Source organism: Dromaius novaehollandiae, chromosome W (assembly GCF_036370855.1).
Source record: "Dromaius novaehollandiae isolate bDroNov1 chromosome W, bDroNov1.hap1, whole genome shotgun sequence".
Lineage (NCBI taxonomy): Eukaryota > Metazoa > Chordata > Aves > Casuariiformes > Dromaiidae > Dromaius > Dromaius novaehollandiae.
In genome coordinates this window covers 62,130,088-62,153,872 of record NC_088130.1, presented here as the reverse complement: position 1 = coordinate 62,153,872, position 23,785 = coordinate 62,130,088, and the positions used below count along the sequence as shown (strand labels likewise).

Genomic DNA, 23,785 nt, shown 5'->3' with positions numbered 1-23,785 from the left:
TGAATCTTCCAGGAAACCTTTGAGGGATCATTCCACTTTGACTAATAACTAGTAAGATGTGGTTTCCAGCCTGATTGCTCAGGGAAGTAGAAAGAAAATGGAAATGTATTTTCTCTGCAAAAGGGTACTTATACACCGTCACACAGACCAACAGCAATGTAAGGCATTGTAGCATCAGCAAGAAAAGACAATCTGGCCCAATATGTTTTAGTTTATTATCAATAGTATATTATTTTTATTACTAATTATTCACAGTGTAAATAATGAAAGGCTAAGAAACATGCTGACAACTTGGAAACTACACAGGAAAACTCAATAAAAAATAAGTGCAAAAATCTCCTTTTCAGTGAGAGTCTCGATTCTCAATTTATGAATTTATCCAAAGTAATTTAACATGTGACTGGCAGATTGTCTCTACGTCTTTTCAGGGAGGAAGGAGGAAAAGTCTTTATGGGGGGCGAAAGGTTTCTGGTAGCAGCAAATTAACAAGATCTCATTTTTCTGAACCTAGGAAAAAAAAAAGGTGTGTAACAGTGAGTATTAAAAACAACCCCCTTAAAGAGGGGTTCTCAATTTTTTGAAGTGTTGCAATCAAAACTGGAAATCTCTTCCTAAAAGATTCAACTGGATTTTGGGCTTGATGCTGACATCCCATAGTGAAATACTATGACCTGACTCAGGCAAAATGTCCAAAGAGGTACTTTTAATGACTTTCTTTGAATCTTTGACCCCAAAGTGATAATGCCTATAAGCTGACATCAACAATTGCAGTTCCACAGGGTATAGTACTACAAAGAGGTGTAATAAAAAGTCAGTGCCTGTCCCAAAAAAACATACAAACTCAGGCAATGACAGAGATGAGAGGAAGACTCGGGAGAAAAACAAAACCCAAGGGGTGTTAAAGATTTCATCTAGTTCTAATATGCACACAATATCCTTACCCTTCTCCAGCTATTTTCATTCCCGTTTTCAGCACTCTTCAGAAGAAAAAATACCCATCTCTTGACTACTTTGAAGCAAATTTCTATTCCATCCTGCTGAAGTCAACTGAATTCAGGATGTGCAAGTCAATGCAGAATTTGTCCATTTCATCAGTCAGGTCCTTATGGAGCCATTTTTCTTGTTGACTTATGTGATTCAAATACCTTTTAAAGAAGGGTTGTTGAATAATCATATCTGGGCATCTGAAAAAGCATCAAAATTTGACCTTTGTTACACACACATCTGAAACTCACAACCAAGTTTCCATGGTTTGGCAAGTTTCCATGAATCAGCCAAACCTCAGTAACTGTCCATGCACATACTCTTAGTTCACAAAAAATGCAAGGAGAAAATTTTTTAGTTTAATCCTCTTCATTGTGAGCTTAAGTTATGTTGCATTGCCTCATATCTCCCATGAGCTAACAGCAGGCACACAGGCAGTTACCATGGCTCAGCTAACAAGTTAGGACCTGTCGAGCGACTATCACTTGATCAAGACAACGTGCACACACTGCTGTCCTCCCACAGGGCCTCAAAATGCTTTAGACACTTTGAAAGAGATGGGCCAAATCCTGCAAATGATCTCTTTTCCCATTCTCTTTTATGGAGCGTCAGGGTGCTCAGCTTCTTTCAGGGTTTGGATGTTCACAGAGAAATGCAGCCACCTCGTGGTGAGACAGCGATGTAGCCCTCGTCCTTGGAAAGGAGGGGTGCATTGCTGCCATCTTCTTTCAGACCCCCTCCCATTTCTCTCACCATTAGGACTGGCCTCATTTGTCCGGCTGCGATGCCAGCTCAAAGTTGTTCCTGTGGTTCAGCCAATTTAAATGTCTCTTGCCTTGTCCTCGTGTACTACCAACGGGGCATCCATCATCATTCTTGTCAGGTCTCGAGCCGTTCATTCCTGCAGCAGACTCCTGTTTCTCCACAGCTGTCAGGATTATTGCTCTACTGTGACTTCCTGTTCACACAACATATGTTGCCTAATAGTTTCAAAAGGCAACTTTCTTTTAGGAAAGTTTCTTTTTTATTTTTATTTTTTAACCTTTCCTTGGACAGGTGCCTGACTGTCATCCGTCACAAACCCACTTCTCCATGTGAGATGCTTGTTTGTCCTAGGGGCCCACCTCCACTGCAGACCAAGCAGGTCTGAAAGTCCTAAATTTTCACACAAAGCAATTATTTTGAGTAATAACTTTCCCCAAATACCTTACTTCTAAGGAGGCCCAAAGTTCCTTCTGCATTGAGCTATCAAAAGTGCCTTTTTTTGGTCCTTTTAAATCAAATTACCTATCAGCTTTTGGATAGCACTTTATTTGATCTTCATGTGCTCCTCTGTGGGAGGAGGTCAACATTTTCATGTACTCTTGCTAGTATTTATAATATATTTATAACAATTATAGGCCCTTTACCCTCAGTTTTGGTGACTCTGTCCTCTCTTCCATATGGAGGCATAAGTGGGTTTCTTTGCTTGGTTCTCTTCCCTTCTCCCTACAAGCCTTGTCCCTAGCAGTCTTATCCACCAACACGTACTCAGCTACTATTTCTGTAGTGACAACTTGCAGATCTAACTTCTCCAGGACTGACTCCTGTCCAAACTAAAATCTTGGCCTGTTTTTCCAACATCTCCTGGTGGATGTCTAGCTGTCAGATCAAGCTCAATATGTATAAAACAGAGCTCTTAGACTTTTCCTCCCAAACACTGTCTCCCCTCTCCTCCGCCTCCATTCTCAATCACTGTGGACAACGTTATCATCCTACCTGTCAGTCATGTTCCTACCTAGGCATCATCTTCAGCTCAGTTTTCTCTTTCTCTCCATGTCTTCACATCCGGGTGACAGCCAAATTTGAAAAGTCTTTCTGCACAACACATCTAAGATATGGCCTTGTCCATCCACCCACACAGAATAAAGTCTCCTCCACGCTCTCATACCTACATCACAACAGCCTTAATCCTACCCAGACAGAACACAGGGTCGAAACTATGCTACTGTTGCATCCCTTTGACTACCTCACCCACCAGGGCACCTCAGAATTTCTTCCTAATGAATTAATTCCAGGAAGGGGTAAAATGGTACTATCACATCCATTTTGCATATAGGGAAATAAGGTGAGAAACAGTGTTTGATTCATTTGATTTAACAGTCTGAAGGTTTGTAATCTATTGTAAACATCTTTAGGATTCTCCCACAGACAAAGGAGAAAGAGAGACACTTCTAGAGATCTATGCATTCTTCCCTTTGTATATCTATGTTAGGATGGGATGAATCACCTTCTGGGCATGCCTGTCCCTTTCATTAATTGTAATGGAAATCTCAATAACTCCAATAGACTGAATACCTGAGGTGGGACTTACCTCACTTAACTTGAGATGTCTCAGAGTTTAGGAACTATGTCTGCACTTGTCATCTAAATGCTTGTTATCTTTCTTGATTATAATCAAGACAGAGAAATAGATACATCTGGAGGTATTTTGTTTTACAAAAACAAATTTTGAAACCTGTCAATGCAAAACCCAAATAGAAGTGCACTTTTTAGCTGATTCTAGGTATTGTATTCCTATGGTCTCTGAGAGTCAAAACAGTGTTTAGTTACCAGAAGTAGAGCTTAGAAAGACAGAGGACCCTTAGTGCTTAAAAACAAAACAAAAGCAAAAAATGCTTGCTTCCTGCCTGAGAATCTACAATTGCCTTTGCTCCCCGGTGATACATCCTTGCCACCCTGAGGTCCCTCTGCTGCACATGCAACTGCCACAACACTCTTGCCCAAGCTAAAGATATGGGGTAAGTTCCAACTGACATTAGCCATCTGAAAGTCAGCTATTCATTTGGCCTCTCTTCAGATGGCAATTCACCCAGTGAACCTTGGACATTTACTTTAAGGTTGCCTGGTCACCCTCAGGGTCATCCGCCTCCCCCACTGACCGTAGAAGGAGCAGAGGCAAACAGGTTGGAGCTGACCTGACTTCGCATCTAATGCAAAGGGAGCTGCACCCCATTCTGGGTGTCTGCTGCCCAAAAAAACCCATTCAGGATTCAAAGCTAGATGTGCCAGCATCTGAAACCTCTGGCACACCTCATCTAGTAGGTGTACTTTGAATGTGCCCTACACCGATTGTCAGCACTATGTTCATTCCATCTCTCTCTTTATTAATGAACATTAAGGCCACTAAGACCTCTAGAATCCTGTAATCTAACCCATTACATAGGCCAAGCAATCTTTTGTGTTGTTCTAGAAGTCTCTACATTGTTTTGGTCAAACTACAGCATTTCTTCTACATCAATGCAATAACATCCCAAGTCTGTCTATGCCTGGCTGAAAATTTTCCTTTAAAATTACTTTTCTGATGGAATCTCTGGTTTTGTGAAAAGAAAGGAAAATGTGAGATTTGGATACAAGTACTGAACAGATGTCTGCTGTTCAGAGAAAAATGAAACTTAGCTGAACTTCAAAAAAATAAAAAGGTACTACAACCCAAATTTTGTTATCTTGGGGGCTCCCATTTAGGCAAATTCAACAGGAAATATCACATTTTCTGTGCAGTTCTTATCAACCCAAATGACAACAACAACTTCATATCACTGCTCTGGATATATATATACATATGTGTGTGTGTGTATGTATGTATATCAGGAAGCTATCACGAAATTTTTTCTCAGACCAGTTGGTTCTCTTTAAAGAGTGTATTTACCTAATTGTTGTTATTGAACAAAATATGAATGACATAACACCACAAAAAATGTTGAGACTCACCCTCTATCCACTGTGTTCCTTTGAAGTCCAGTCATAGCACTGAAATTCCCAACTAAACAGTATCAATGGTTAGACAAAGAGATTTTCTTGCCTGTATACAATGTGCAAGCTACTCTTTCATGCTGTAAGAGACTTTTGTTGTTCATTACACTAGAGGAATCTTTTACCTATTTAGTTCACCAAATGAGAATGACTTAATATAAGATTATCAAAAATCACCCCTGAGAAGCAACTGTCATTCTCGTTTTCTCATGTGCAGCAGCCCCCTTTCAAACTCATGGCAAATGGGACACCAACTTGTATCTTCCTGGCTCTGGATGTTCAGGCCCCCCATCAAGCAAACCAACCCTGGTTTACATTTATGACTGCTATTATTGCTGTGCAGTGCAGTTAAGACTTTGCAAAGCACCGTGAAGTCGACTTCAGACACAGACCCATTATGGAAAGTGGTTGAGCAGCTGTTCTCACCCCCTGTCAACACAGCAGAGGAATATTTAGGTGAATTAGGGATGGAAAGGAAAGCAGTGAGAGTCGGCAGAAGGAGCTCTGAGCAGGTGGAAGAAAGAAAGAAAATAGGCCTTTGTGGGCATGATGAAGTTGTAGCCCAGGCACCTCGCTTGCAGAGCGGTGGGGAAGCGGCTTTTATTGTGTGTGCATGCTGGCACCAAAGTGCTGAGTCGGCAGAAACTCTCTGGGAGGAGCAGCGTGGCGGCTTCGGTGAGTGGGGGGTCACAATGCCGTAGATCAGTTGAGGTATTTTTAACAATTATTTTGATATAAACAGCTCTGAACTTGAGGAGCTCCATGTAAATGGGAAGCAGTGGGGCTTGTAATTAGATTTGTGTACACTTTCATAAATTGCTGGGAAACATCAAAGCCGTGATAGAAGGCTGTGGTGCACTTTATTTCCTTCTTCTGTTCTTCTGTTAATTGAATGGTTGATGTGTGGATAGGAAGTGTTGGCTTCGCGGAGTACTATTTACAGACCCGCTGACAGCTGCACTGTGAAAATTAACAGGAACAGAGCAGCCTCTGTCACAGCTCTTCCCATGAGGGACTTACTTCAAATTGGATCATTTCTTTCATAGGAGAAACTTTCCTCATCTCTCCTCCTTTTTACACACAAACATGCGTGCACACACACACATCCAGCTGCACACTCCCTTTCTCTCTTTGGGCTCAATGTAGCCTTTACCACTCGGGAGGAGGGTCTGTCCTTTCCACAAAGTTGGGAGAGTTCAACTGCAGTTCAAAATCCGTAACATATTCCACTACCAACAAGGAACATCTTCAGGAAGTCAAACAAATCAGTCACTTGAGTAAATCTGGGAGCTGGGTGTGTGCAGCCGCAGCTTCCTGTAGAGGTGACACGTGCAAGCGTGAAGAAGCAGTTGATTTCATCTCAGTAACAACTCCGTGGTGATTTCTACCAACTATTATTGTCAGAAAAGTGGTTGTCCTTGGCCTAACATGGAATTGGCTTGTGTTAAGCACCATATAAAGCTCTTACAGGAAAGTTCCCGTGCTCAGTAGCTTACTGACTAAGGCCAGGACTTACCTGGCTGAATTACATCAAAGTTTAGCTCAAAGTGTAAAACTTTGGGATCCTCTCTAACTTGTCTGCACTTCTCTTAGACTTGATGGGGAGAGACTGCCCCTCTCAGAGGGGGGCTCAGTCCCTTTAAGTAGTTGATGGTTTAGAATAGACACCAAAATCTGTCTAGAATATACACCACACTGCAGTTAGGTCAGCTGAACCCCCCTCCAAGAGACAGGCCACAGGAGTTAAGTAAAGGAAGCAACAAGAGAGAATACAGTGCTTGGGAGTGAACTGGTCTCATTCACAGTTAATAAGCATATTTAGCCAGTTAGCAGCCAAAGTCACAGCAGTTCTTGTTCCTGGTCCCAGTGGAGAAGTAATAAGCAGTGGACACTTGAATATCTAAATCTTAATATTTAGTTAAATCTGGAAAGCATGGCATTAAGAAGGCCAAACTTGAAGCCATTAGTCTAATACCTGACTTCCCAGTAGTGTCTTCAAAATATCCAGGTAACCTAAACAGAACTTTAGACAATCCCATAAACAAATAGATAACAATTAAACAGATTGTGATTCAGAGTATCAATTAACCAACAAAATTTACTCTCATTTAGATTCCAGCAGGGCCTCGAGTCCTCAGTTAATAAAACCCCCTTTTGCCAGCTAGCACACAGAGAGAGTCACTGACCCCCTCAGGCTGTCAGGTTAAATAGAAAATGGAAGAGTCATTAGCTATGTTTTACATGAATGCAGGAAGATAAAGAGGGAATTTTTAAAGGTGATTCCCAGCAAAAGTCAATGAGAGTCCAACATTTAAGTGCCCTCCATGCCTCGCAGCTGAATCTACCCTAAAGTTACTTGTCAAAGGTCGCAAAGTCTGTGGCAGAGTGGGATATTGGCAATATGAGTCCAGCTTCCCAAATTCATACATAAGGTTGAGGCCTAATTTTACACTGTTGATGTTGGAGGAACTGATGAAAGAGAGTGGAGTTGTGGCTGAGACACATTTTTTTCTCTTTACTATTGATGTATAGCTTTGTAAAAAAAACACACTCCATGCAATGCATTTGTGTAACAGACTACCTTGCTTAACTCAAGGCCAGATGCAACACACCCATTCTTTCTATTAAAAAATAATAGTGCTTTAAGAAACTGTTCATAATTCACCAGCAGTATACCCAGCTCTCCCTTCTGTAATGAATAATTTTTTTCCTGAATATGCCACCTAAACACCATTTATAAAGTGACCCATTGTCCTTTGGGATGAAAGAAACAACAGACATATAATACCTGGACGTTAATTTGCAGGCACTTCTTCCATCAAAATCCAGCGGGTCTTGATAGCTCAGACTCACTTGTCCTCTAGGCACTGGCTTCTGGCCGGAGACTGACTGAGGTTCATGGACTTTCTCACCCCACCACTGCCACCATGACAACTGATTTTGTGACCTTTGGGCCAGCACTGCCCTGCTATTACCATAATTTCCCTTAATTCCTTCAATATAAAATAAAATCAGAGGACCATGTTCCCTCCCTTCCCCCCTCGTTCCATAAATGAACTAATAAATCACATGTTTCTAGGTCCCAGAATAGAAAGCCAGGCAGCCCAGCTGCCTGACAGGGGGTATGAATCATACCAGCGCTGAAGATGGTCTTTTGGGGCCAGAGTACTCATCAGAGCTGCTTTTCTTCTCTAGTCACATCTCCGTAGCCGTGCAGGCATCTGGCAGGACAGCTAAGAGGCCTGTGGGACGTGACAGGCTTCACTTGCCGTCTTCCCTGCGCTTTCTCGCTCTTTCTTCCCTCCAAACCATTTTGTGGCACCAAGTTCATTACCTCCAAATGGGATAAGAGTGATAACTGCTTGTGAGCCGCACAGCTTCACTGTAGACAAAAGGAGCTAATTGGCACCATAATGTCCCTTTATGGGTCCAAAGGGAGTTGGGACTAAATCAACATCCATGGAGGTGGCCAGGGGGAAGCAGGAGCGGAGGCGGGAGAGAGGCAGTGCTGCAGCCAAGCGCTGTTGAACTCCCAGCACCAGCAGCAGCCCCTGCGAGGCTCGCTGCACTCAAGACTTGTCTCATTTGGATGAAATTAGGACCTCGTGAGGCTAAAATAATTCGCAAGCCCTGACCTTTCTGGGAGATCAGAGCCATCTGTAGACCTCCAGTCCTGGAGATGTAAAATGCTCCCTGCCCCACAGGGGTATTTCCAGCCTTCTGGGGGGAGTTCCTTTGGGCAACATTGAGTCTCTCAATGCTCTTCCCATCGGCGGGGGGAATTAAAATGTCAGTGTTAGCTCTTTATCACTCTGCTTGCTTTAGGGGGTTTTCTTTCTTCCCCACTTCTTCTTCTCTCTTCTGCTCCAAACTTCATTTAAATCAGTGGGACCATTGCTTTGATTTAAGTGGGCTCTGGATCAACATTAAATCAGTCTAGATGCTTCTACTTGGTAAAGTGAGTTTTCTACTGACTTTAGTCCACTCCTTCCCAGCCCTGCTCAGGTGTACAATCTAGAATGGTAACAGATTCTCGTAAGCAAGGCATAAATGTCTTAGTAATGGCAGACTGCTACCCTTTTCCAAAACACAACCAGTATTAAATGATTCAGTAGGTATTACCCAAATGGGTTTTTCAAAGATCAAAATTAATTTTATACAGGGCAAAAATGTGTTTGGATTGAAACAATAACTTTTAAATGGGATCATAAATCAAAAGTACACACAAATTCACAGTTGTGAAGCATGCCATCAGACACCAGTGGCTTTGCCTCTAATTACTCCTGGCAAGTACAATCAGGTAGGGCAATCTGCTTCATTTCCCATCCGAAAGGTCTGTGTGGTACTCACAGGGAATAGTGGCTGCCAAATCTCACCCAGCAGCAAGGATGCATTTCAGTCTCGGTGAAGTGGAAGCCAATGAAGCTAGATTCTTTGGCATAAATCAGCTTCTTGTTCCATTGAAACCAACAGAGCTACGCTGACTTTAATCATCTCGTAGCTTCAGGTGACCACCAGCACTCCATGCTTCTTTGTCACCATCCTAAAACAGGGCCAATACCTTCCTGTAAGACGACTCATTTTAATTAACGATTCAGTTTTAATTAATGATTCAGAATTAATGATTCATCTTCATTTTAAATATGCTGCAAAATTGCAAGTACTTATTCTCCCAGTCAAGCAACATGCTTTAAACTGTGATAATCCAAAGTGATATGGCATGACAGTGATCTGGGACGCCAAGCAGTGTACAATGTGTTTGCAACTCAGTGATGTCGCAGTGTTCTTCCGACTATGCCACATGCACACTTGAAACGTATCTCCCCAGTTTTCCAGCCCTTCCCCAACTTCAATTTCTTTCCAAGTCATCTTAGACTGTTTGTGTCTTCATCCTCAGCTGCCAAGGAATAGCAGACTTCCTGTGAGCAGAGCCCTGAAGCATCAGGGGCTCCATACCTGGTTGTGATGTTGCCCTGCTGTGACAATAGACAATTCGCTTTATGGCCCTGGGGTTATTTCACTTCTTTTCAGCCTTGCCTCTTTAGATCAGAGGAGAGGTATCATCCCTTTTGAGCTGTGATCATTCAGATATTAGCTATCACTGAGCTATGTTCTATAGCTACTAAACACTTTCTCAACAGTAATAATAATTTTTAAAAATTACAACCATTCAGCATTTGTCCCTGCAAGAGAGTTTTTCAAGGAAAGTGTGTTTTTAGTAAAAAGAGAAATAAGTATATGTTGTCCTCAGAATCTGTTACTGTTAGTGGGAGACAGAAACCTACAACATTTTCTTTTAAATTCTGGATTTTAAGTTTTTCTTGGAAAAAATATTACTTATTTCTTTCATGTTTTTAAACAGTGGGAAAGAACTTTCAACCTGCTGAAATAACAGCACTTACCACTTTATAATGCATTAAGGAAACTGAATGATTCTGTGAGGACTTTTATTACCCATAGACTGAGCTAAAAGACGCAGACCTGCTAGAGGAACTTGGCTTTGAAGTTTAGGTTGTTTGGATATCTAGCTTTGATTTGAGGGGTATACTAATACCTGGGCTATATATTGAGTTCTTTTTAATTAGAATTGGGTACAGTGTCACCTGGAGTCAATGATTCTGTTGCCCTGCGGAAAGCAATAACTTTAGCTCAGAGAGACACCTGCTAAATAGTGTATGGGCAAGTAAAATCTAAATCAAGCTTCCACTCCAAATAAATTACAGCTCTGGAGACCTGTGAAGGGAAGTACCTACAGCAGCTCTCTCTGCTTAGACATCGCATGAAGAATCCCCTCTACCGAGGGAGAAGCATTATCAAAGGGTCTGTCACTCCAGCCCTGGATGAATGCCTCCTTTCCCAGCTCTGTCTCTGTCACTCTTGTCTCAAGTGTGCCTAAGCCAGCTCTGAGGACTGTGCAGTTGAAATCGCTTCTTGTGACTGCCGTCCTACTCATCTTTCAGATGAGACATGAAATTGAAGCCTTGAGTGCAGAAAAACATAACATATTTCACAAGAGGGGAGGGATGTTAGTCCTGGTCTTCTGGCCATCTTCCAGCATGGATAATTACATTTCTACCTAGCTAAAATTCCCTCTGCTCTACAGTTTTAATTGGATAGTAGCTTCTTTTTCACTTGTCTAAAATCCCAAGTTGGGGTCATGCCCCCACAGGGTAATTCAGCAGCCCTCTTCTCAGTAAAGATACACAGGCTTTTCCAACAAAATCCGGTTCTGTTTTCAAACTTGAGAGGCATCATATAAAATGTCCTGATCTGACAGAGCCAAAAATAAAGAAATCCTCCTTTGGCTTTCAGTGCCTAACATCAAGGATCCTTGTGTAGAAACACTGTCCTGCACAGCTTGCTGAAGATCAGCATCCTTTCTGCTCTGCTCTGCAGTTGCAAAGAGGGTGCCAAGGCCACAATTTCAAACAAGAGGAACCCTCTTCACATGGTGACACTTACACAGATAGTCTGATTCCCAAATGGGAAGTATCCAGTAGGACCTATTCATTTAGGCATCTCAGCTGGTGTGCAGGGCTGACATTTTGAAAGGTCCTTAAGGAAATCTGCACATTCAGATTTCCTATTCTCTTTAAATAATAGAATAATTTAGGTTGCAAGGGATCTCAGAAGATCATTTGGCCAAACACCTCATTCAAAGCAAGGCTATCTTTAACATTACACCAAGAGTTTTGGTCACTGGAGCAAGCATTTGTAAATTTAACAAGCATTCTAAAATGACCCAGAACTTTTAACTGGCTCCATTTCAGCTAACCAACAGATAAAGTCCACCTGTATTTCCCCTTGCAAGAAGGTGCTTAAATATATGCTTACCTCCAATTCGACATTCATTAAGCTTAAAGTTAAACATGAGCTTAGGAACTTTGGTGAAGTAGGCCTGAACTCACCAGCTGTTCAAGAAGATGTCTAAGCATTTGTAGAGCTAGGTAACCTACTGAGTCAGAATTGACTTATGGGGCTGACAGGTCAGAAAATTCAGGCATGTATTCTGCAAGAAAACAATTTCACAAGACTTTTCCTATGAATATTGTTCTAGGGAGTAGCAGCTTTCCCTGATGCTGTGCAGTATTATTTGGTCTTCTTTAAAGCTTATGCTCTAATTTGTGTATACACTCCATTTAGAAGGCCGTAACTAATGGAAAACAGTCCCGACAACCAGGCAAAAGATTTGTTTTCCTTTGCCTTTAAATGAAATATCAATGGATGGATATTTTATTTTTAGTTGAATATGAAATTTCACAAGCAACCTGTCAAGCTCCGTTTTCAAGAATGACTTTATTTCACATGTCAAGACAGGCTGGGAAATTAGTTTTTCCCACAGAGGACTCTGATTAGGGATTACAAAGTGAGTGTGGCACCGGGTGATTTTTCCTCCATCTTTTTCCTCACCCTGCCAGCCTAGAGAACATCTGACTCTGCTGACTAAGGGGAGCAATTCATTACCACACACAGAAAGGGGATGGGAAGCAAGATAGTCATATTAAGTAGACCTGCTGGCCCAAGAGAGAATGGGGAAAACATAATAATACTTAGCCTTTATATTATTCTTTTCATCAGGACATGTCAAAGTACTTGAAAAAGGAGGTTGATATGATGGGAAAGGAGATAAATGCCAATTCCAAGTAGCCTATTGCAGAAGCACTAGTAGGAATGCTCAGTTTCATAACAGTCTCTTTTGGCTGTGGATCTGCAAGGTACAGAAATAAACACGTCTTTCCCTTGGTAAAATGCAGAATTCACACACAGGTCTCAAAGTGCATTTCAAACATTAATGACTTAACTATTATAACTCTCTTGGGGGTTGGAGAATTATGATGTCCAGCCCAACATCCAGAGAGAACAAGGGGGAACTTATGTATTACTAATAAATGACCAAGTGGATCAGGCCTGTTGCCTTTGTCAGCAGACAAAGGTTGATTTACACCATGATTTAACTGCTTGAGGAAAGCAATAAATAGTCTAGATGAAGGCCTCAGGGATTTTTATTCTGTTGAAAATATGCCCCATTCCATGGTCTTTCGAATGTCATCCAGTGGAAATCACTGGAGCAGACAATAATCTTGTGGTTACACGTAGATAAGCAGCATTGTTTGGCTCCTCTGCTAAGACTCCTGAATGGAGTCATCTGGTAGATTCTGCTGCCTGATTTCCTTCAGGCCATGTGAAAGGACTAGATACAAGGAACCATTTCCAGAGGCTATCCACCCCCCCAAGGTCAATCTTCATATTCAGGGACAATGCAGCATCTCTACTGGCTACACATGTATTAACTGCTTACACATACATCTCTTCACAGAGCACTCTTAAAAAACAAGCAAATAAGCAACAACAAAAAAAACCAGAAGAACACACTCCTTTCTCCTCTTTCTTTGTCATGCGTGCTCTAACTTGCTTCTATTTGCCAGTGGCCTTTCTGCCCTGTGTATATGAAGTGATGTTCAAAGAGCCCCAAAGTCCTGCTGTGACAGGCAACCCAGAAAAACATCTCATAAGAGGCAGCCTCAGATTCTGTTGGGTCAAACAGCTGCTGTGCAGTCACTACAACTCACAGCAGGAGGGAAGAACACTCCAAGGGCAAGAACTTCATATGGAGGCTACCCATATTTTCATGATGCCATTAACAATAATAGTTTGATTTTCAAAAACACGAGGCATCAGCCAGTTCCTGAGGCAGATCTCTGACCCCAAGACTTCCAGGGCAAATAGAGATAGAAAGAGCAGGGGTAGGAAAAAGATATCAACTTATTTACACTTCCCTGTCATGCTAACCAGTGCAGGTCACATCTTCAAAACCCACTTAGAGAGATGAGCACTCATTCACCTTATTCAGCTTCACAATCTTCCAGGCTGCATTCTGCCCACCACACTGCAGCATCCACTCTGCAGACTACAACAGCAGCTTTGAACCACCTAATCTGCTGTGGACAAGTGCCTCCCTCCAGTACAGCTGCAAATAGGTTTAAATCATTAGATCCAGGTTACCAAACAGTCTCTTGGATCAGGGTTAATTAAATGAGTGTTGAAATCTAATTAAGGACTGGTCCAGGTGATAATTAGCAGGAAATGTATGCATTAAAATATTCATTTGTCGATGAGCTGCAATTAAGAGTGTGATTTGGGGAAGGATCAATAACTACATCACGTGATTAAAAAAAAGAAAAGTTGCCTAGCCTTGAGCAGAAATGCAGGGAAATTTTCGTTGGATTTTTTTTTCCCTTTTATCCGCCCTGCTTTCTGTTTTGCTCTCATAATAACTTCTGGAGACCTCTCTCCACCCTTGAATGAGGCATTCATCTCTCCCTACCTTTGTTTTTCTAAGTCATTTGTTTCAAACCCTTGTTCTTCACCACATTGTTCAAGTGGGTTATAGATTTATTAGAGAGAGAGTAACAGGTCAAAAGGAAAGATTCCTTGCCAAAGAAAATCACTTCCTTCCAGAACATGCTGCTAATCCATGCGAACATTGCTCATTGTGTGGCCTTAGATTATTTTTTTAGCAAGTTAATTCCTCAACTCTTTATTCATAACTGAGGATCTGGAGAAGCTGTTGAATATGCATAGCTTGGACTTATATATATGTATGTGTATTGTTATGGTTTACTACATTATTCTGAACTTGTAGCAGAGCAACTCTGCTTTCACTGAGACTATTTTTTTCCCGTTACAGGTACATAGGTGTGTGTGTAAGCAAGTTAATTACACTCCCCCTGTGCAATCCCAGACAATCCCACCTCAGCAGGAAAAATGAGGGCCCCACAAAAAACCCAGCTTCCCTGGCACAAAGTTGGCATTCCTCTATTGCCACTGCTAGAGACTGAGCTGGCAATTTCCCAGCTGACTGTTTTTCCATCAGTGAATACCCGTGTGTCAAAAGGGAAGCGCACCATGGGAACGTGATGATTTCAGCTACTCTTTGTCAGTCTCCTGACAGCTCACCTGCCCAGCTCCCCAGACTCAGCAGCAGCCCAGCTCCCCAGGCAACTGTCTCCCTGCTGGCGGGGCTGCTGCCTCATCGCCCCTCCCCGTGTGCCCCTCATTCCCTAGGGAGACCTTGCTGCAGGGAATCAAGCAACCCATGAAGTTAGGAAATCCTTGGAGCCAGCTAAAAAATATCAGTGCCTTCCTAAGCAGATCTATTTCTTTCCATCTTTACCTCCTATCAGAAAGTTAAGAACTGCGGTTTCTGACCTTTCGTCTCATTTTGGGGAGGAGAGAGATTTCTTTCATTCCCAAAAGCTCTTCATTTTTCACAGACTTCTGCAGCCAGCTCTGATGATCATCTGTAGATCTGCACCAGTGTTGACTGGAGACAGAACCCCAGCATTGTAAAACTTGCCTGAAAAACTGTAGAATTAAATGTGAGCTCTTTTGCAGTAGCTTCTCTATTTCCTACTATTTGTGAAGAGAATACTCAAATCCAAAAGGTTCTGCTTTTGCTCCCCTAATTTAACCATACTGTGGAGACGCTAGCTGGTGATGAAACATATGCCCTGCAGAGCATACTGAATCCTCCTTCCAAGGCTGGTCAGTGTTATTGCACTGGATGTAAGGGTAACAAGACATGAGGATAACTTTCCACTGCTGTGTGAAAGGGTGACCCAATGCAGAGGATAGGGCATGCAGAGCTACCACATTCCATGAAAATAAATCAGTTAATACATCCTTCCACATACATCCAAGAAAAGCTTCTACGTGTTGGTGCACTGAGTCCTGATCTTTGTCCTCTCATGACAGTTAATGGGCCAGAAGGTTTTCTATAGGTTGAAAGAATGAGGTGACTTCTTTTGCAGATAGCATATTAATGACAGTCTGGAAGTTTGAATTTTGGAGAAAACTAAGAACTAGGCTGCTGGCCCCATTCATTCACCCTGAGGCATCCTTTCCTTCCTTTCTGATGCTCTCAGCCTCTTGCAAATGTCCAGTCAAAAAGCCTGAAAAGTTGTCTAGAAAAGTAGTGTCAGCTGGATCCTACACTAGCAAATCTGTGTCAAGTGTGTGGATCACGTGGGTCAACATGTACCTGGCTAATCCCTTGTGTTTCTCCTTTTGTTTCCTGTTCTACAGGGAGCCTCTTCGAGCCTGGTGGTGAAGTTTGCAGATACAGACAAGGAGCGTACAATGAGACGCATGCAGCAAATGGCGGGACAGATGGGCATGTTCAACCCTATGGCCATCCAGTTTGGAGCATATGGCGCCTATGCACAGGCAGTAAGTATAGACACAGGCTCTTTGTGTGTTCATGGGGACAGGGTTAGCACCTAGAACAACACAAAAGCACACCTGAGCAGACCAACAACTGACCAAAGCAGAGGAGGAACCAGTGATTGCTTCTTTAAATTAGTTCCTCTGTGAGAGCAAACTGAGCCACGCTCTCTGGTGTAAACTGAGGCATCTCCCAGAGCAGTCCCGGAGGTGCAATAGCTGCCTCTAGTAGTAGCCAAACCATGACTGCGTGTGTGTCCATGCAGGACACTTCCATTTCTGTCAAATCCAGACAACACTAGCCTTTGAGGATTTGGAAACAGTCCCTGAATTCAGTTCACCCTAGTTCTCTGTTCTGTGTCAGCACATCAGCCCTTGCGCAGGTGCCCAGCTTTCTGGCCTTCCTTTGTGACCAGGCCATGCAGATTGAGCTGAATGGGGGCGATGGCTCGCTGGTCTATTCAGCCAGGCTCGTACTTTCCCAAGCATGATCGTGGGTACCTTTGGAGTGGTTACAGAATAAAATGGCAGTCACTGAGACAAGCACTTTTAGGTTCATTAAAGCATGCTAGAAAATATTAAAATGGATGGGCACGCATATGCATACACACAGTCATGGCTACCCAAAACTCTATGATTTAAGCACACTGGGAGAACGCATTAACTAAATAAGGCAGTGTTGCAACATCTATCCCCAGATATACACCTTATACATCTAACCTGGAACCTGAGCCCTGGGTCAACCTGTAACTGTATAGGAAGCTAAGCTCCTGACATAGCCCTGAAATGGGTCCCTCAAGTATGTACATAACCAAGCATATCAATACCCCTTCCTGCCTGAATCAAAGAGAGATTGAATGACTTGCCTTAGGTAATACAGGACCAAGTCAGGAATCATACTCCAGCACACTTATACCCCCTCTACCACTTTGTCTGCAAGGCCCTGCCTTCTTCCCTATTTCCTTCTCATGTATTGGCATTGTTCATCCCACCCACATGTTCGTTTTCTAAGTTAGGGCAGAGGAATTTCTGTCCTTCACTGAAAGTCATCTGCATAAGTAAGCTGCTCGTACAATCCAGCCAGCTTCTTGCATGGGCCTTGTGGAGTCCCAAGGATGAACTGTAGGAGCTTCAGAAGTTGCCCATCTCCTGGTGCTGCACTCCCTGGTGCCATTCTGGGCCTTTTTTCTTCCCTCCCCATCAGACAAATTTCATTTTTCCTTCCATTTGCCCTCTGCATTTTTATTCCCAGTCAATGAGAGGGAAGCCCTCCTCTGCCTCTTCCTTGTTCCCCTGCTCCCTTCCTCACACAACAGAACTGTCTCCTCCCTAGCTTGGTTATGTTTTACTGCCCTCCTGGCTGGGGAAGGCTGCAGTGTCAGCAAGGGGAAAAGAGACTTAACTGAGCCCAGGCCAGTGGCCAGCGGCCTGGAAGGGAACTGCAACATCTGTGCCTCCATGTACGGGGGGACTAAACAGGAGGACAACCCGTGGGCAGCTGGAGATGAACATCTGTGGAGGTTGTCAGGCAGAAGATGCAGCTGTAGCATTATGCTACAGGCATCTATTAGACAGGTGGAGAGGTGGTAAAGATGTCAGATGTCCTGATGCTCTGGACCAAAACTCCTCTCAGCTACATTATTTTTAATCTAGATTAATTCTTCTAATTGCTGTGATAAAGGAGTCAACCTAGGTTTATACTGGTATAAAAGAGGATGAACTCTGTCCTTTTAGTTTTAACCACAAAAGTTCCCTCCATCAGTTTCTCCCCAGATAATACTGGACATTTTGAGGATAGATGCTTGAGTGAGTATTTATCTCTGAAGAAAGTAAAAACAGTTCTTGGGTCTGCTTCTGCTCCACTTTAATCCAGTGAATATTTTTCCTATTGATTTCTGTGAAAGCAGAATTGGACCCATCCTCTTTTTTTCCTGGTAAATATGCTAATAAGGGGAAAAGAATAAGTTTTAGATCTTGACCCATTGGATATGACAAGCTGGTGACACCAATTACCCTGGGGACTTCAGAGCTGTCTAAATGATGGGATCACATTTCTGTGTGGCGCCTGTACACCCAGAGCGTGCTCAGATCCTGTCTCTCAATCAGTCTCACTATCTGCGTCTCTCCCTATCTGCTTCATCTCAGCATCTCACACAAAAGGAAACGAGGGAAGCGCCGAGGCTGTGTGACGTTCCCTCGGTCCCGATTAATCCACCTCGGACTGCCGGCTCTTAGATACCAGGGTGATTGGCACCTCGTAAATGCCAGCAGGAGATGGAGAGATCGATAGAGGAAGAAGGAATAGGAGGGGCAGTTTTATTCAGCCCGAACTTGCAGTTGAAGTTTAAGAGCTGAGGCAAGTCAAGAGGAGGGAAGGTGAAACAGTGAAAATGCAAGAGCAGGACAGCGGTGATGGCTGAGGCCACTGCCATCAGCAACTCGTGTCACCTTGGATGAATCATTTGACCCCCCGGCCTCATTTCCCCACCTACAGATGATGATGACCAGGTTTATTTATTTTCCAGTCTCCCTTAGGGACATGGTTGTCTGTTGTGCTGTCTCTCCTTGGTGTTTCACACACTGGCCTGATGGCAATACAAATTTAAGAACTGCCTCAGTGCTTAGTTGTGAGGTCAGGAGTAGCATGAGATACTGGGCTCTCTGGTTTGTACTCATCAGCTCTTCTCCCAGCTCTCCCATTGCAGTCCAAGTTTGACTGATGTTTTCATAGAAGAATCCCCAAACAGTGCCATGAGAGCAGTTTCTAGGGGTCTGTCCCCATGGAGAGGGCTGCCACAGCCCCCAGGCAGCAGGTGCTTGCTGAATCTCCCCAGAGGGGCAATCCTGGCTCATGTGCGCATCATTGGGGCTGGACTAGCTCCCCACAAAGAGGTTTTCACACATCGAGGTGGCCAGTGCATCAGAAATCCACATGGTGCAGCTGTTTAACACATCAGTGGGTAACTGTGGACTCACCACTCAAGTCCCTCCAGCCATATGAAAGCCGCACCACTAGAGGGTCTAGGAGGGTCTCGTTCCATCAGTGTTTGACTGGCAGTCGTTAGTGTTGCTACCAGGACTGATCTGGGCCTCAGCTCCCCTGTGAGTTGCTTCCCCTGCAGCTCAGCAAATGGCCATGCCATGGTTTGCTCACTGCTGCTGCTCACTACCTCGGCTTAACCAACCTTAACCTTGACAGCAGCGGTGGCCTCGCATAGGCAAAGCAACTAGTCCTCAGGTTAAGCAACCATATGGCCACAGAGGCAAAAATATCAGCAAGCAAAGTCTGCACCTGGTATTTGCCTCCCCTCCTCATGTGCACCTGTGAGCAAACAAGAAAACACTTGGCATTGACCGTATGCGCTGGTTCAGTGATACAGAAAGTCACATCAGACCCTCCTCACCTCTTTTGTACAAAACCCGAGGCAAGGCAAGTCCCATGGCTCCATAGATCTCATTACAGAAGCCTCTGTACTGTTTTGTTTCAATTTGTTTGTTTATTTGTTTTCAACAGTAACTTCCCACACTCATTTAACTTCTCCTTTTATGAGGCAGTTATTTATTTTAGTTCACACATGTATAGGGCACCAGCCAGTTTTGTGGTCAGGTTGCTGTGAATCCGCATCAGCTGGGTATCGGTTGCTGTTTCCACAGGCTCAGTTAAGGGCAGCTTGAGGCAGAGGTTTGAAGCCAGCGTGTGGAGGAAGAGGCTGATGCTCAGTGGCAGAGCGGCTTGTTCGACCCTAATAAGCAAGGGGGTAACAAGCCCGAAATCATGAGCAAGAAAACTCAAATCAGGCTATGAATAGTGGTAGTAGAGTCCTAGCCCAAAAAAGCTGTGGTGGCAAGAGTTCCTTCAGCTCTTTCCTTTTCTTAAGCTAGTGGCAAGTACTTAGCAGCTGTCTCATGTCACTACTGCCCCACAGTGCAAGTGCCCCACAAGAAAAGAAAATGTGTGCAGACCAGAAAGGGTTGAGAAGATGGAAAAATGCAGAAGAGCAAAGCAAGAACAAAGGAAGGAGCCTTGGAAAGTGACAGATACTGTATAAATTATTTAATTTTTAAATTATTTAAAATAAGATCAAAGTCATAAATCAAGTTTGCATAAAAAATGGGGTGGGAGTGTTAGCCACGGTCTCCTGGCCAAATTCCAGTCATGGGACTGATTGCATTTCTGCAGCAGGGGACAGGCATAGATTTAGTGAGTAAGAACAGACAGATGGGGACAGGGCAGCATGGGCAACTGTAACATTTGCTCTCCGGCCTCGAGCAAGTCCTTCCCCTTCAGTAAATCCCAGCTCCCCTAGCACTGAAAGAGTGCAAATGGCTGCAGCTCCTGAACTGCAGACAGTAATCGCAATAATCTGGGTACATCTAGCACTGCATAGATCTCAGTAGTCATCAGAAGTGGTCACCTTGGGGTGTCAGAGCTGCAGTGACTCTACAGTGTTGACCATAAAAGCCGAGCTGCCCCCTCCGCCTCCCTGCCCAGCTCCTGTGGAGATGAAAGGATTTTTCTTTTAAATGGTCTGAGATAGTGCTGAAGGGAAGAATCATTTCTTCCAATATTTATTCAGTTCATACTGTGAAATTATTTTGGAAGGATATTTTAAAAAATTCAGCTAGCCCTATGAATGCAAGGGAAATTTACTTTATAGGGAGTACATAATATATTTAATTGTTATTATATTTAAATGACCAAAATGAGACAGCATATTTGATACCAGTTACTGGTTGCTATAATACCAGTTACTCAGATGAGTTTTTCTGGTTCCTTCCAGAATGGGAAGCTACTTTGAAGCCACAATACTTTGTAGCAGGGCAAATTGTGTATTTTTGATTGACACCTCTCTGATTCAGAAACAGTCAACACACAGATTTGGGTTCAGTTTTCGTTTAGGTTTTGTTTTTTTTCAAATTTTTCCGAAAATTAGAAATGCAAACCATTGTGTATCAGGCTGCAGAAAGATACTATGTAACATGAAACCACATGCTGCACATTTATTTAGGTTTTTTTTTTATCTTAATTTAAATTATATTTTCAAACTAGAAATTTCAGTTTCCAAGAAAACATTTTAAAATGTCTAAAGGACTCTTCTGAATTTTTTCAGAATATCTTCTGTTTATTTGAAGGCTTGAGGGTTTTTGTTTGTTTTTATTTCCCAAAGGCCAGTTAGGTAAAACAGACATGAATATGTCAGTTCTATGATTTTACCAAATATGAGTCCTCTTACTGTCTGATTGATTGTGTTACTTACCTCTTTCTGTCACAGGGATACCATGAGGATTAATTAGTTAAGTGTTTGTATAGAGCATTAGAGTTGAGAAGCGTAGGATGCTGTTATTACTTTTATTATTATTACTGAATGAATACGAAAAGTCAAACAAAACGTCAGGCTGTTCAGAGACAGTGATAGAAAATAACACTGAAAAAAATGAGAAGGTCATCAGATCATTCGGAGTAAGCTTCCACCAAGGGCAAGGATCATGCTATTTCAAAAAAAGCCCATCAAAAATAATCCTTCCCTCTCCTCTTCCCCTTCTTTGCTTTCACGTGTATTTCTTTGGGGGGCTGCGGAAGGTTGACTGCAGCAACCTTGTCCTATTTCTAGCAAGAGTTCTTGGCCTTGAGTAACTCACTTCATCTCTCCATACACCTAGGAACAGGGTAGTATTTCCATTTGCTGCATGCAGTTATATGATGCTGGTATCTAGCAGCTCCCTGATGCCAGAGGCAGCCGCCCCCCTCCCCACCTCGCCTCTGGCCATGTGTCCTCAAACCCTTGTTGGACTGACAGCAGCCATGCAGGGAACCAGTTCGGGGAGGAAAACTGGCAGTCAGCGATGCATTTCTGTACTGTGGTTAATGCTCTGCTGATGTCATTCCAGAGCAGGGTCTCCACAGTATCAGGCACGCATCTGTCCTGGTGAAAAGGTGGTGGCAAGGTGCAGGGAGGGACCTGCAGCCTTTAGCATCAGCAAGCTCTTGCTCTGGTGTAGCTGTACTGCAAGACTGCATCCTTCCCAGTTTTTTGTCTCCTGTATGTCTTAATCTCCCATGCTGCGATAGAACAGGTAACCTCATGGAGGTGCCTATCTGTACATTGGTGACAGATGGGGCCTACAGACTGGCTGAATTTAGCCACTTCAACTTGAGGCAGCAGAAAGTGGGTGAGATGAATCTTCCACCCTTCTCTGTGGACCAGCCTTCACCCACCACCCCTTCCCATGCTTTGGATGACCTTCCTAGTGGAAGGTGATCCAGCTGCCCACCAGTTTCTAGCCCTGGGATGGGGATTGCAGGTTGGTAGCACTAGAGGTGCTGTCCGTGGGCACTGACCGACTTGGTAGCATCTCTTGATCTCTGAAGATGGTACATATTTGAGCAATAATAATGGCCAGGTTGGAGGAAGGAGGGAATGAATCTGTAAGATTGGGTGGGAAAAAAGTCTAAATGATGAGGCAAAGATTATGCCAAGGAAGTAACAGAAGCAAAAGGAAATACATCCTTTTAGCTGAGGAAGGGAAAAGCTCCTCTCCATCCCCTTGGAACAGTCTGAGATAATAAGGCTGCTGCCTTTCTGATTAGTGCTCTGTGGCCCCAGCCCAGGCAGGGAAAATCTGCATTTCAAATGGCATATTTTAAAGTACACAATACCCAGGGGTCCTGCTGCTATTGATTTGCCTCTGGTGGGGTCACTGCCTCACTTTCTACAGCTTTATTAACTGGGATCATACACTGGGCCTCTTTCAAAATGAAAGGAGAGTGGATGGGACATTTGTCTTTGGGAGGAGCTTGGGAAGGAGTGGGGTGACTTTTATTTGAGCACACTTGGGAAGGCCCCGGAGGTTTTATAAGGGGGACTGGTGACCCTTGCAGGACTTGCCCTCCTTTCATAAATCTCCCTGGAGCCACGCTGGGGGAAAGGAGGTAGGTCTATCGCTTTAGTTTCTTTCAAGGTGACCAAGCTCCAGTTCTCCCACCCCCACAGTGTGGCTGTACTGGGCCACTCTGTGACCTTCAGTCGCTGGACTGAGAAGGCCCTTCCTCCCCTTCCCCCTTAACCCTTACCTCTGGGTACTGTGCAGACCATGAGCGTATTTACCCCTCAAACCAGGGAGGGAAAGGCTGCAGTCTCCAAGGCATGAATGAGAAACAGGACAGCAGAAGGGTGACAGGAGTGTTGCCAAGGGCTGTGGTCTCTGGATGCACTTGGCCCTCTCTAGCCAAGGAAGCAGAACCCATTAGCTGTGGTAATCAGCAGGTTAGGAGCAGTTTTGTTGTTTCCATGAGGAGAGAGAAAACATCTTCTTCTTTCTCCCTGAAGATATGTGACAAAAAATGCATGAATGACATTATACTGCAAGAAATGGCATACATGTAGCCAAGGTATATTCTCCAAACATGGTTCTTCCAGTGCAAAGTTGTAAGCCCTCTGAATATGTGAGAAGCCACATTCAGGTTACTTAACAAACCAGGAGGAGCACCTTCAACTGTGGAGTTAACTGTGAACAACTTAGAGACATCCACAAGCAGGAAAAGAACTTGCATAAGCCATAAATAATGTCACAAGTGATTGCTTAGGTCTGTTGAGTGCAAAATGGAGATTGTCTTTGAAGCAGTACAATCATTTGTACTACCAGTGGCAATGCATTATCTCAGCCAGGCTTATAGATAGAGCCCAATGTGGGCCTGTTTCTCTTGCAGTGAAATACAAGCCAAAAAAGGATTACTACTTTCATTTCGAATGGTTGGGAACTAAGGTCCAAAAATATCTGCCCAGGG

At 43.5% G+C, this 23,785-nt stretch overlaps 1 protein-coding gene across 8 annotated transcripts in view; it reads left to right on the top strand.

Moving 5' to 3' along the window:
• LOC112982201 (CUGBP Elav-like family member 4) overlaps positions 1–23,785 on the top strand; it is a 717,445-nt gene that overhangs the window by 612,578 nt on the left and 81,082 nt on the right. For all 8 annotated transcript variants that reach the window (XM_026098419.2, XM_026098415.2, XM_026098417.2 and 5 more), the window contains exon 6: positions 15,862–16,005. In XM_026098419.2, the coding sequence (XP_025954204.1) occupies positions 15,862–16,005 (144 nt within the window). The remainder of the gene's footprint in view (positions 1–15,861; positions 16,006–23,785) is intronic.